Source organism: Carassius auratus, chromosome 10 (assembly GCF_003368295.1).
Source record: "Carassius auratus strain Wakin chromosome 10, ASM336829v1, whole genome shotgun sequence".
NCBI lineage: Eukaryota > Metazoa > Chordata > Actinopteri > Cypriniformes > Cyprinidae > Carassius > Carassius auratus.
The window spans coordinates 10,260,365-10,274,093 of record NC_039252.1 but is presented as its reverse complement, the minus strand read 5'-3'; the positions used below and the strand labels follow the sequence as shown (position 1 = coordinate 10,274,093).

Below are 13,729 nucleotides of genomic sequence, written 5' to 3'. Positions count from 1 at the left end.
AAATAAATACGTTTAAGTACTTAAGTAAATTAAAACTGAATTAAAAATAACATAAAAATCGAAATATAAAAAAATATATATAAAATGATAAAAGCACTTCATGAAAAAGATTAAAACATTAAAACACTAAGAAAACTTAAATTAACAGACACTGATATTTTTGTCTTGGCAGAAATAAATATGTTAAAGTACTAAAATGACCTCAACTGAAACTGAAATAAAAAATAAATCAAAGATAAATACAAAATATACATACTAAAATACTAAGAAAAAAAAATACTTAACACAAACACACTATGTGTGTGTGTGTGTGTGTGTGTATATATATATAGTAGCACGGTTCAACTTTTTCACGGTTCGGTTTGTTTCACGGTTTGGGTATAGTTCGGTATATGTTTATGGAAAAACTATACTTTCTAATAAAAAAAATCTTCTCAATGCGCGTGCGAGCTTGCGTCCTTTGGCTCTTAAATGTTTAAACTGGCAAAGCTTAAATGAGTTTAGTTTAAATATTAACGTGTGCTGTTCAGATCTCTTCTGTGTGCGAGCGCTATCAGCACCTGGGTGATGAAGGAATAAATGACTGCTCATATTCCAGAATACGGCATTCGCGTTGAACAAAAGTGAATGATTCGTCCAGGGTTGTGTTTTTTTCTCTCTCATCGCTGTTGTTGTAATGTCTGGGAAGCCAGAATTCGCATCCATCAACAGAAACATATATTAGCTGAACCATGTTTGTTTTAGGCCTACATGTTATTTAGAGCCAACCATATTACAGATGCTTTGTCAGATTTAAGTTGAACCGCAGTCCCATCGCGTGCCGAACCGTGTGTGGTGAACTGTGTTTTTTTCAGAGAACCATGCCACCCCTTATATTTAGTGAAATAATTAACTAATACTTTAATAATATTAAAACATATTAAAATAATAGTTATGCAGGCCATTTTGGTTTCACTTTATTTTAAGGTGTCCTTAATACAATGTAAATGTACAATTAATTACTAAGTAATATTATTTAACATGTACTTATTATAGGGTTAGGATTTGTTTGTATTTATGCATAATATACTATTATTATTGTTATTACTATAGTAAGTAAATGCATATGTAATAAGGACACTGTAAAAAGTGTTACCAACATTTTATCTGATGTTTTGTCCTGTCCTTCTTTAAAATTCATGTTTACAAAAATATATACAAAATAGCCATTGGGGACGCTGCAGCACAGAACACGGCAAACCGACTCCTTCCTTCTTATTTTCTCTTAGCATTTCTTTCATGCATCTGTTTGCTTCTTACATACAGGAATGTGAACGATGAGGGATTCCACTTCCCGAGTGAGTTCAGGATAAAAAGACTTGACTTGATGACATAACTTATCCAGTGACGCATTTAACTCCGGATGCCTGAAACTGCAGCTACGTCAACTGTTACCAGGAGAAGACTGGCCAACATCACTTATGTAGGTCGCATTAAAAACACATGCGGCACACGCAGATGCCAATTTTCAAAGACAGCCCTCTCTTAGAGCAGCCTAGAATCTACTTCAGCAGAACTGAGCAGCTCTGATCATACTGAGGAATATTCGTGTTGACTCACGGAGCTAGTTATGAAAGAAGCCCACTCGGATCAAATGCAAAGTTTCTTTTGTGACCCAAAGCAAAGGCCAAATAAGAAAAGAGGAAAATAAAAAAACAAATACTTCACTTTTTCATGTTTTTCATATATCGTGCTGAATATCCCATGATTCCATGTTGGAGCAAGAAGTTATGAGCAAAATATATTAACAAAAGGAGACCTGCATGCTGCTTGTAGGCGGAGTTAATAAAATGATGCAAATGCATTATAATTAACTCTAAAAGAAGAGCATTACCCTTTTATGTAAACTGTACTTCAGGGATCTCGCACTTAGCTACACGTACTTTAGACATAGTGTGTACAGATGTTCAGTGGTGCAAAATTGCTTCTATTTTCAATACATTAAAAAATTTTAGGACAACAATTAGAGTGAAAAATATGAATATGATAATGTCTTTTGTTTAAAGACCCAGTAAGATGAAAATTCTAAGCTTCCTATCACTGTTTATAAGTCCTGTACAATAGGTTTAAATCCATCCAAGGTTAAAAAACATTGTCATTTTGTCAAAATATCATTTTAAAATTAATTTTAAATTAATTTTAAATTAACCTAAATTCTCCGAGATCCCCAAACGGTTCGCGCAAAGCTGTTCAAAAGATTCGGTAGCATACTGTGTTCTGATTGGTCAACTAACATAGTCAGTTTTGATTGGTTGTTCCGCACACAACTTCATGATAAACAATGCGTTAGTATCTTTTTGGGGTGAATTATGTCTTATTCCTCTCATCGTGAAGCAAACAGTAAAATAAAAAACTTGAACAGTCTCGCTGCTCTTTCTTCTGAAGAGTTTGAATCTGAATAGCGCGTTCAGCGCGGGGGCATGGTCACATTAGATATAATGAAGGGAGACGTGAAAAACGGACATTGTGTTGTTTTTATATGGATTACTTTATCACATAATATCTGTTAGCAGCACTTGTACTCACCGAGATTAGAAAAGCAGTCATCAGTAAAATGTTGTGAACACAACAAAAGGGATTTGTTGTACTGCTCTGTTATTGTGGTAAAAATGAATTTTAGCCATTGGTTCTTCTGATCTTCATTCTTTGGCAGTGAAAATAAAACAAACTTGCCTTTACAATTAAAAACACACTGTCTCCTCGACATGATGCTCTCACACCAACCAGAGCGTCTGTGTGGGGGGCTGGGGCAGGTCAGAGCTTCGTTTCTCCCAAGACGGTAGGTGGAGATTATTATGCAAAGTGTTCCTAGTGACGTACATAGAGATGGGCAAAAGATTTGAAATCTATAACGACTCGTTTCAGTGATTCAGAGTCGACTCCTTACTTTAGAAGCCAATAACTTTATAAATCGTGTACTTTTTGATTTAATTACCTTACACATTGTTTACACTGATGGACAGCTACATCATTAGCCCCTTTCACACTGCACGTCGGACCCGCAATATTTCCGGAACATTGCCGGGTCGCCTTCTGTGTGAAAGCAACCACGTCCCGGGATCGATTACCGAGTTGAACCAGGGTCGGGGACCTAGTAAAATTTTTTTTGCAAAAGTTTTTTTCGTAGCTTTGTCAAATTTGGGTTGAACCCCTAATGTCACATGGACCATTTTACTAATATCCTTGCTACATTTCTGCAACAAATTGCTGTCCATGGAGGATCAGAAAGCTTATAGATTTCAGAAAAATAGCTTAATTTGTGTTCTGAAGATGGACAAAGGTCTTACGGGTTTAGAACGTCATGACGGTGAGTAATTAATGACAGAATGTTAATTTTTGGTTGAACTATTCCTTTCCAAACCCAAATATTAAGCAGCACACTGTTTTCAACATGAATAATTAAAAGAAATGTTTCTTGAGCAGCAAAAAGCATATTAGAATGATTTCTGAATGATTATTTGACACTGAAGACTGGAGTAATGCTTGCTGAAAATTCAGCTTTGCATCACAGGAATTGTAGAATATGTATATATAAAAAAAATATATATATATATATATATATATATAACGTTTTTTTTTTTTTATTTGGACACAGACTTTCAGACCCCACTGCACATTTAAGTCTGCATTTATTAATCTGAATGCATAGTATTTGTGCTTCAGTAACTTACGGTAGGCAGGTCGGCAGGGCTCACTTCGTGTGCTGTCAGTTGAGTGGTTACTGGACACAGAGGAGACACTAGAGCTCCGGACAAACCCAAAGGCGGCTAGACGAGCCGGCGGGAGGCGCGAGTAACCGGGAGGGCGCAGCCCAGACTGAGCTGGCTTCGGCAGGAGGGATTTAGCAGCTAACCCAGTGGCCACTGGCTTTCTCTGATCTGAGGTGAAAAAAACTATAATTAGCAACTCAAAAAACACCATTTGTAAAATCGAACTTTGGAAAATAAAGGTCACATACTGCTTTTCTAGTGTATGTCAATATGAAGGTCAGTTATGCATAACATATCCTTGTAATAATGCTGTGACAAAATGAGGCATACATGATCACATGACTGATTCAGCTGAGAAACAGATGGAACAAAAGGAACAAAGAAAGTGAATGTTGTGTCCTGAAATGAACTATTTCTAAGCAGACTAGCCTAAAAGAGACTCACAGTAGGATATAAAGAGAGAGAGACTGTGGTGTTTTACGGTTGGCTGCTGTCTGCCTCCTCTGACCACAGCATGTCACGGCCATTCATCAACATCTATACCACTGTAGTATTCACATGGAGAAGAGTGATGGGTTGCACAAAAATATACATAAATATGCACATGCAAAGAGCTACCGCGGGGTGAATTTAGGAACCCACTTCAAGGCTTGCTTTGAACTCCCAGACTCCCCCAACCCAAGGTCATAATTTGGGGCAGGTGGAGGGAATGCTCCCCTCCTGCTCTTAGAGATAGAGCACCTTGACTTTATGTCCCTGTGATTGCAGCAAAGCGTAGCGCATACTAAATGACAATCTATGATTTCTCATTTCGTCTGTCGCATTCTCAGATGTTTATTAGACTGCAATGTCAGCAGTATGCTTCAGATACTCATTCCTCACAAATGAAAATGCACACATACACACTCAAGCAAATGCACACAACAAAGCACCCTCTCTCATCCATTCATCTCTAATCAAAGTTGCCCCGGCTCCATCGCTTCCCCCAGCGACCCCCCACCCCAACCCCAGGCCATCAAGGTTTTTAATGAAATTGCAGGCAGCTTCTCCATGTGAGGGTGATCATTAAAGATAAATGTGTTGCTGTTCTCACTCTCCCATTTTTTTCTCCATCATTCGTCTTTATTCCTTCCTGTTCCTACTACCCCATATTTCCAGACTTGCACGGATCACACTAAATGATCATCCATCATTGCTTTGATTTAGCATTTTTAGTGTATGTTTATTTATTTTTTCCTGCAATGAAAGTGAATGGTGACCAAAGCTCTTCCCACTTATTTTACTGTATGGAAAACAGAAGATTGTACATTCTGCTAAACATAAATTTGTGAACTATCCCTTTAACACCAAAGGGGTGTCATTTTCCCAATCTGTTTGTATTGGAAATAAATAAGAAGTGTGTGTGTGTTTGTATGCAAATGTATTATTATGGCTTGCAGCTCAAGAACTCATTGATTTCTTACTGAGTTTTAAAATGCATGAATACATTACTAGAACACTTTCAACAAGCCCTCACTTAAACATTTATAAACCCCATCATTGAAAACTGAAATACTAAACTATACATCATGTTGATAAAAACACGATCATTCTTTATACAATGAAAAAAGATGGTACTCCACTGGTCTGTTAACCTCTGATTTTAGTGATTGCTATCTAAAGACATAACAAAGCCCAATTAGCAATCAGTGATTCTTTGATATTGTTCCTCAGTTTATTTTAATTCACTGCATTAGACAACTTCCAAAAAGATTTTGATTTTATACAGTGTTTAAAAGGAACCCAATGTCCAGAATCAAATATTTTCATTGTTTGAGGATGTGAATAAATAATATAGCATGAGATGACAATAACTACAATGTAAAATAATTTTCCAACTTTAGCAAGACAGGCAAAAGTCTAGTCATACCAGGCGAAGTTAACCTTCCTCTCGACTTATTTTATATTACTGCAGGAATAAAACTCATGCTTATGCACTAGACTGTCGCTTTATCTTTTATTGCATAAGCAACTTTACACCATAAAAAATCTTATCATGTCTCAACTACAGTTAATAATTTTGATCAGGCATAGTTATTGGCATGAATTAACTGTTAATTGCTTTGCACTTCAAACACAGCCAAACAGCAAGAAATCAGCATCCACATGCATTAATGGAGACTGTCATGGGTTTTCATTGAGATAACAATATGCAGATAGACAGATGCCCTCTAGAAAAAACATGGAGGGTGATGGCAATGCTGGTAGTGGATTTAAGATGAAATAATTCATATCTTCACCTTGGCAGGAAAAGTTGTCAGAAATGAAGTGTGCTTTAGAAATGGAGAGGAGCTTTTAAGCTCAGAGAGAACTCCCTCATGGCACAAGACGAATGTGAATTTTATTTATATTCAACTGAATGCCAGGAGGTAAAGTGTATTTTACACTGACTAGTGGCTGGGATGAGTTTATCTGTTACATTTACAAATGCATAGCTGACAGGGATGAAAAGACTGCATATGGCATTCTTTTCCTATCTTCCATTTAAATCTATTCATCTCAAAATACTCCAATCCTCTCAGAGTCACTTTTGCCCTTAGGATGAAGCCTTGGCAATTCTATTAGTCAAAAACAGTTTCTAAGACTGATCTGGCTTGGGTTTCCACTCAACTTGCCCCAGTGTAGCATGTGAAGCATTCAATTTTATGTTACATTACTAATTTTGCCATGCAAAGTGAACCAATGATCTTACCTTGAGATTCCTGAGGGTTTTGGGTGGTCGGGTTTACTGCCTGTATTGGTTGACTGAGGGTCAGTGGTGACTTCGGCTGGCCTGTTAGGACCATCCTGTTCTTGGCAGTAGCAGAGGGAGTCCTGTTAACAGCACCAATGCCAAGCTGGGGTCTTAGGCCTCGTGGTGGACGATAAAGACTCCCCATATCCTGTGCTCCCATAGGGGATCCAGAAGGGTCCTCGGCTCCAGAAACTGGAGACCCAATGGCTAATGGAGATCTACCAGCCTAAATTGACAAAGAACATTAAGCTCCCATCAATAAACTCTTCTGGTAGTTCATAAACTTGTCTACTGAAGTGTTAAAATTTAAAAGCTTACTTAAAAATATTGACATTCCCTATTCTGTTAAAGGATGAGTTCACCAAAAAATGAAAATTAGCCCATAAATGATTCACCCTCAAGGCATCCTAGGTGTATATGAATTCTTTCAGACAAATCCAGTCGGCATTATATAACAAATTGTCTTTGATCTTTCAAGCTGTTTAATGGCACTCAACGGGTGTTGGAGTGCATCAGTCCAAATGAAGTGAAATAAAAAGCGCCCGTCCATAAAAAAAGTGTCTCATGCGGCACCATAGGGTGAACAAAGGCCTTTTGTAGTGAATCAATACGTTTTTGTAAGAAAAATATCCATATTCAAAAGGTAATAATCACTTTAATGTAGCTTGCCATATGAGGTCAGCGTTGCGTAAGTGAGTCTTGTAAAAACCAATGTTTGTTGACAGGAGCAAAGGAAGCAAAGTTTCCTTACTTTAGCACAGGAAAACCAGTCTCCTCTTGGCTCATATCGAAATCCTCCGACATTCTTCTTTACAAATCCTCGTTTTGTACTTCTAATTAGTGACCATTGTTTTGTTTTAATCTCTCCCCTGTGCTTCCGCGTTCGTCACATCTGACCGGTGCATGCACAAAGCCGACCTCAAACGTCATCCACCCCGGAGCTGCTTCCGTGTGCAACAATGAGCGCAAGCTAGATTAAATTGATTATTACGTTTTTAATATGGTTATTTTTCATACAAAAATGCAGTGATTCGCTACAGGAGGACTTTGTTCAAGAAGAAAGTCAAAAAGTAATTTATGGGCTGATTTTCATTTTTGGGTTAACTAACCCTTTAATACTCCACAACACGCACACACCGTTACATTATAAAAAATAATAGATTTAACATGTATTTACCAAGAAATATACATAAAAGCATTTAACCAGAGAACAGCATATTGTCTAGAGCATTCCTTACCGCTGCAGACAGAGGCTTGTTGAGAGACCCATAGAAGCTGTCTGCTCTGCCTGTCATTTTATGGGGCATAGTGTTGCTGGGTGGCTTAATCCCAGACACCATGAGTCCAGGCGAGAAGAACCGGACCTTCTGCATCTCTTGACGATACTTATCATAGAGTAAATTTGAGGCACTCAGCACAGTGGCTTCCCCTTGATCTCCGACAGTTGGTTTGGTCTGTGTGCTGCTGTATGCTGAGAGTCTCGTTGGTAAGGAAGACACGTCGTATGTTCCTTCAAAAGTCTGGGGTTTCACCTGGGGAGTCTTCCGAATGTACGTAATGATTTTGGGCCGGACACTTTTGGGTTTTGGCAGGCACTTGCTTGGAGGGGAGGTCTCCATTAATGCCTGCTGTGGAGGAATTTTATGGATGCTTGTGTTGATTGTTGTTTTAACTGGGGTTCTTAAACCCGAGCTATACCCAGCATAACCCAACTGAGGACATCGAGAAGGTAAAGTCTTGATGGGCGAGGAAGAAGGCTGTCTTTGAGGAGACTTTGTGGTCTTGGGGGATGGAGGTGTTGAAGGTCTAGTCGGACTGCTGTAGGCTCGCCTGCTGAAGTGAGTCTTCCTTTCTAGGCTGGAGGGTCTTGCAGCACGATCTACTGAATTTTGCCTCTTCAAGTGTTGGGCTTCTCGTGTAAAAGCCTGGTTGGGAGGTGTCTGAGAGTCTGCATTGGGATTGCTGTTGACCTCTTTAGTAGGCAGCACTTGTGGATGGCTCTGACTTGTCTCTGAGGAGTGGGATTGTTGCTGGTCTGCCTGGGTGTCTATGCTGGGGTATCCTGAGGTTAGTCGTTTTTCAGTAGAAAGAGGGCGGACTAGTTGCCTACAAGAAGGTAGCACCCTCACCATACCTTTCGGCACCTCGGTTGACATCCTTTTCCCAGCATTCTGCTCTGCTTCCATTTGGAATTTTTGCAGTTTTACTGCTCCATATGAAGGATGCATTAGCTTACTTCGGTCATATTGTGGTTCCTGAGGCAGAGTGGTAGAGTTATGGTTTTGGTCCAAATCACTGGGAATCTCCCTGTTTCTCTCTGAGTGGATGTATGACTCTGTAGTAGCTGGATGCTGGTTCCTGCCATTGTCTGAGGTAGACTTGGTGGACTGGGAAGAGAGAGGCTGTGTGCGGCCTGCACTTTCCAGGGCACTGGCTAAACTTCCACTGAGGCTGGTCACTGCAGAAAGGGAAGATGAAAAGACATTGCTCTCAGAACCACTTCTTGCATCTCTCAGGGTCCGATTCACACCAGAGCGAGAGCTGGAGGTCCTGAGGTCAAGGGGCTGAGAGTTCTCATTTGCATCTCCACCCACATTATGGTTTTCATTGTGGTCTTTCCAAGGGGAGCCAACAGTGGTGTTGATGGCTGTAGATGACAACTCTTTGTCACTGAAGTTCTTTGCTCCCTTCCTGCTTCTTTCACTCTGCATGTCTACCTGTTCTTCTTCTTCCACTACAAATGTTTCTAAATCTTGACACTCCAGCAGTTCAAACTCTTCAAGCTCAGGGTCTTCACACCGAGCATGTGTTCCCCAGATAATGATCCTCTCCTGGGCTTCGGAGTGCGACACCAGAGGAGGTAGTGGGCTGCCATGCTCTCTGTCATCTGAATAAATATTCTCTTTGGTGATTTGATTGGCATTGGCATCTTCCACTGTTTCGGTCAAGGGCTGCTTGTCATCGTTCTGTATTTCTTCTTGTTGGTTGACTTCACCAGCTTGTGTCTTTCTTTGCACATTCATGTTGTATAAGTCTGAGCTTCCCTCTCAAAAGCTCCACGATAATCCTGGATCCATCAAAAGTATTGTTCTCTCACTTGCCTGTACCTAGGCTTTTAAGTTTACAGTTTGGATGGAGTGCAGAATCACAATCTAATCTCACATTATTTCCATTTCTATTCCAATATACCGCCAAAGAAATGAGCTGTATTTATGTGTTTCTTAACAGGGCAATACACTTGATGACATCACATCAGCTTTGAGGAAGTTAAAATGCCTTGTTCTTTCATCTGGTGCCAAACCTGCACACAAAATAAAACATGACATGTTGTTAGCAGTGCAGAGTGTGCTTCAGCAAAAACTATCCCAGATAAGTTGTTTAATTTCCATCACAAGATTTGTATTTATTTAGATTAGTTTTTAAATTCTCAGCCTTTGGGGTAAGTTTTTTTTTTTTTTTTTTTTTACTAAAGCAAAACTTCATTCTTATTTTATTATATTTTACTAAAGGTTAGTTTTGATACTCCCAAATCTAAAGTAAAAAATCATTTTTATTATATCGACGTTAAGGAAGAAGATTTGAAATTCTCTTATATGGCTGTTTGCGGTTTCATTGTTTTTCATAGTTTTCAATAAATATAAAACTCCTTAAAGGCACGCACGACATCTATAAACAAAGTTAAAAGATATGCATTTACAGTACATCTAAACCTTTTCTTGACAGAGAAATGCATAAAATATATTTGATACAAATTAAAGGTACAAATCCTGGAGACAAGAAAAAAAGATTATTGCATATTTTGAAAACATTTTCAATAAGTCAGAATTCATGGCTTCTCAACAAATGAATCGTCTCAGTGGACTATTTCCTCATGTTTCATCACATATTTCATGGCATCTTCTGTTAAACCTCAATTTAGTGCCCAGTTTGGACTGACTATGGTAAAATGATTTATTTTTTATCAATTGGTGTCAGTAAACTACTAGGCTATCTTTTATATAAATTATTAATATTTCCCTGAAGAGGTACAGTTATATGCCTCCACCTTCATACCACTGTGAACATATAATATTCTGTGGGTGGAAATAAAAAATAAAGCATTGTAATGTTTCCTACACCTAAGTTGTTTCTCTTTAAAGAACCACAAATTGACAAGCCAGTGTAATGAATAGGAAGTCTATTGACACAAAGCAGTAAAATGTTTGGCTCAGTCCTTTAATGGCAGATGGCAGTGCTTCCTTTTCTCTAGTAATTAAATTTTCAAATCTCCACTGTTGAGAATTATGTATGGCCAAATCAGGAAGCCAATTTGAATAAATGAAGACTGATGTGCTGCTGAAAAAAAAAAAAAAAAGATGAGACAGAAATGTTTCCCCATGTGTTGGCTTCTTACTGTGCAAGTTTGCCCAACAAAACAAAAAAAGCAAAAAAGACAATTAGGGAGAGTGTGAAACGGCTTGCAATTACAAACACTGCTCGCGTGGGACAAAAAAAATCCAGTCACAGTCAGTTGGGGGTAGAAATTATGAAAATACTCCATTAATCAAAGGTGGTAGATAATATATTTTTTGCATCGCTATAAAAAAAATCACTCAACAGCTGTTTGCCTATAATTATGATTAGGACATGCAAACAGAAATAATGCTGTTTCGGTGTGTAGATATGGTCCAAACCAGAAAAGGAACAAAGCAAGGTCGTTCTGACATTTTCCCAATAGGGAAAAGGGGGTTGGGATTGTTTCATGTGCTGACTGGGTAGAGTGGGTGGGTGGGTGGTCAGTGACTAAAGGTGGGCTATAATCAATCACAACATAGATTTGTAAGAAGAGAGAGGTTGCCTTATTTCCCACATCAATTCTAATGATTTTTGCTCCAACAGACTTGAGTAATCTATGCCGGAATAAGAGAAAGAAGTGACCACTAAATCACTTCAAGTGTAAGATGCAAGTGCACATGCTTGTGCAGGAAATCAGAAAGGAGGTCCGTAGAAAAGAGACAGCCCATACAATCCATATCACAGTCAGTTAAATGGGCAACAATCTGAGAACAAGCATATTGACATTGCAGCACCAGACTGTCACATAGTTCCACCCACAATCCTGCAGGCTGATGAAGTGCTAAAATCACCCACCCACATACCCACCAGCAAATTAAGACTGTTATCAAGGTACCTTGCATATTGCTAATCCCATTATTACACAAACATATATAAATATAAGCAGTATTGACACAACATATCAACGGGGCGTTTTTCCACAAATTTATGGTGTTCAATACATTTCAACGTCGAGCATGATATGTCCAATGATAAATAGTGCATAATATAATCACCAATATATTCAATGTAAAATTGACATTTTTGCTACAAAAATTCCAAAATTGTTTATTTACATAATATCAAAGTAAAATTTTATGCCTGTGTTTTCAAGTTTATTACTTCTGGTGAGCAAAAAAACCCAAAAATATATATTTTGAAGAATGGAACCAAACAGTTAACCGTAGTTATTAAAGGGATAGTTCACCAACATTTTTTTTTAATTCTGTCATCAATTACTCACTCTCATCTACTCATTCCCACTCTACATCTACTGCAATGCAAGTGAAATGTTCAAGGCCCTGAAAGGTAGGTCTTCATTTAAAACTTAAAGACAAGAGCAGAAATTGTTGAATAAAGTCATTATTTTGTATTCTTTGCTCACAAAAGTATCATTGTAGCTTCATAAAACTAAGGCTGAACCACTGATGTCACATGGACTATTTTAATGATGTCTTTACTACCTTTCTGGGCCTTGATCGTGTCAGTTGCATTGCTGTCTATGCAGGGTCAGAAAGCTGTCCGATTTCATCAAAATATCTTAATTTGTGTTACGAAGTTTGTAATGACATGAGGGTGAGAAATTAATGACAATTAATGAGACAATTAATGAACAATCCCTTTAACTTCCTCATTTGTAAGTCGCTTTGGATAAAAGTGTCTGCTAAATGACTAAATGTAAATGTAATGTAACTTCCATAGTATTGTTTTTCCGTAGTCATAAGTCAATGGCTACCGTCAACTGTTTGGTTAACAACATTCTTCAAAATATTTTCTTTAGACAGACAGACAGACAGACAGATAGACAGACAGACAGATAGATAGATAGATAGATAGATAGATAGATAGATAGATAGATAGATAGATAGATAGATAGATAGATAGATAGATAGATAGATAGATAGATAGATATTCCATTTTAGAAAGAGAAGGTTGTGGTTGCGAGTGGTTTTGAGTGAATGCCTCAGGTTGTCTTCCAGTGACACACTGACTTTAAAAAGCAAGGTCTGGTCAAGAGGGAGATGAAAGACAGGAAGGAGAACTCTGTCCTGAGACCATGTTCTACTTAAACACACTCTGCCTTCAAGCTGATAACAAACTCCCAAACCTGCTCTCTCTAGCTCTTACAAAACACTCAAGCAGTTCCTGCTGAGCTAACCTGCTACTTTTCTACAAAACACAAATAGGACTGGTTCCTGGATCAAGATCTATGGTTGCTTTTGGAAGAACATTCTAGGATTTACATTGCGGTTATTAGCACCAGTAACATGACTCCACCTCCTAATATTTTCAGCCCTGTGAGCCAGCCTGATAGTGTTGTGATAATACTAATAGGCTATTACAGCTTGTTTGATTTATACGTAGCCTATGAGCAGAGTGTAGATATGAGCTGAGCAAATAAATCATGCTAACACTCAAGCTTAACAGTCAAGATAAATGTTCTAGTCCTGCATGTTTATCAGTCTACTTCTTTTCCCAAAATTACTTTAATGTAACTTAACAATCTGGTGTTGTTTGGTCATTTTAGACCGAATTTATTAATATATTTTTTAATCTACTTATCAGAATGGGATGAAACCCGGTGACTTTTGTAGCAGTCGCAATGTGACCAAAAATGAATGGGAAATATGCAAAAATATGAATATACAGATAATTAAATTTTGTATACAATCATGATGCAGAAAAAGAGTGCACAGCAATGATGAGGTGACATTCTAAAATATCAAGAGTGCAAAATAGACACACTCCACCCCCCGATTGACATACATATATGAACTAGTGTGACTGTAACACAAAGCATGTCTTTGCAAATAACAAGTCAATAATGGTTGAAGTCAATAATTCAACCAAAAATGCAGTCAAACACAGACACCAAGGAAGGGGTTATACACCA

At 38.1% G+C, this 13,729-nt stretch overlaps 1 protein-coding gene across 1 annotated transcript in view; it reads right to left on the bottom strand.

Annotated features, from left to right (window-relative positions):
- Nucleotides 1-9,803, bottom strand: part of LOC113109471 (microtubule-associated tumor suppressor candidate 2-like) — a 35,881-nt gene extending 26,078 nt beyond the window's left edge. Inside the window, exons 1-3 of the mRNA XM_026273032.1 lie at nucleotides 7,761-9,803; nucleotides 6,481-6,748; nucleotides 3,711-3,917 (exon numbers count right to left, since the gene is read on the bottom strand). Of these exons, the coding sequence (XP_026128817.1) occupies nucleotides 3,711-3,917; nucleotides 6,481-6,748; nucleotides 7,761-9,545 (2,260 nt within the window). The 5' untranslated portion in view covers nucleotides 9,546-9,803. The remainder of the gene's footprint in view (nucleotides 1-3,710; nucleotides 3,918-6,480; nucleotides 6,749-7,760) is intronic.
- Between the last annotated feature and the right edge of the window lie 3,926 nt (nucleotides 9,804-13,729).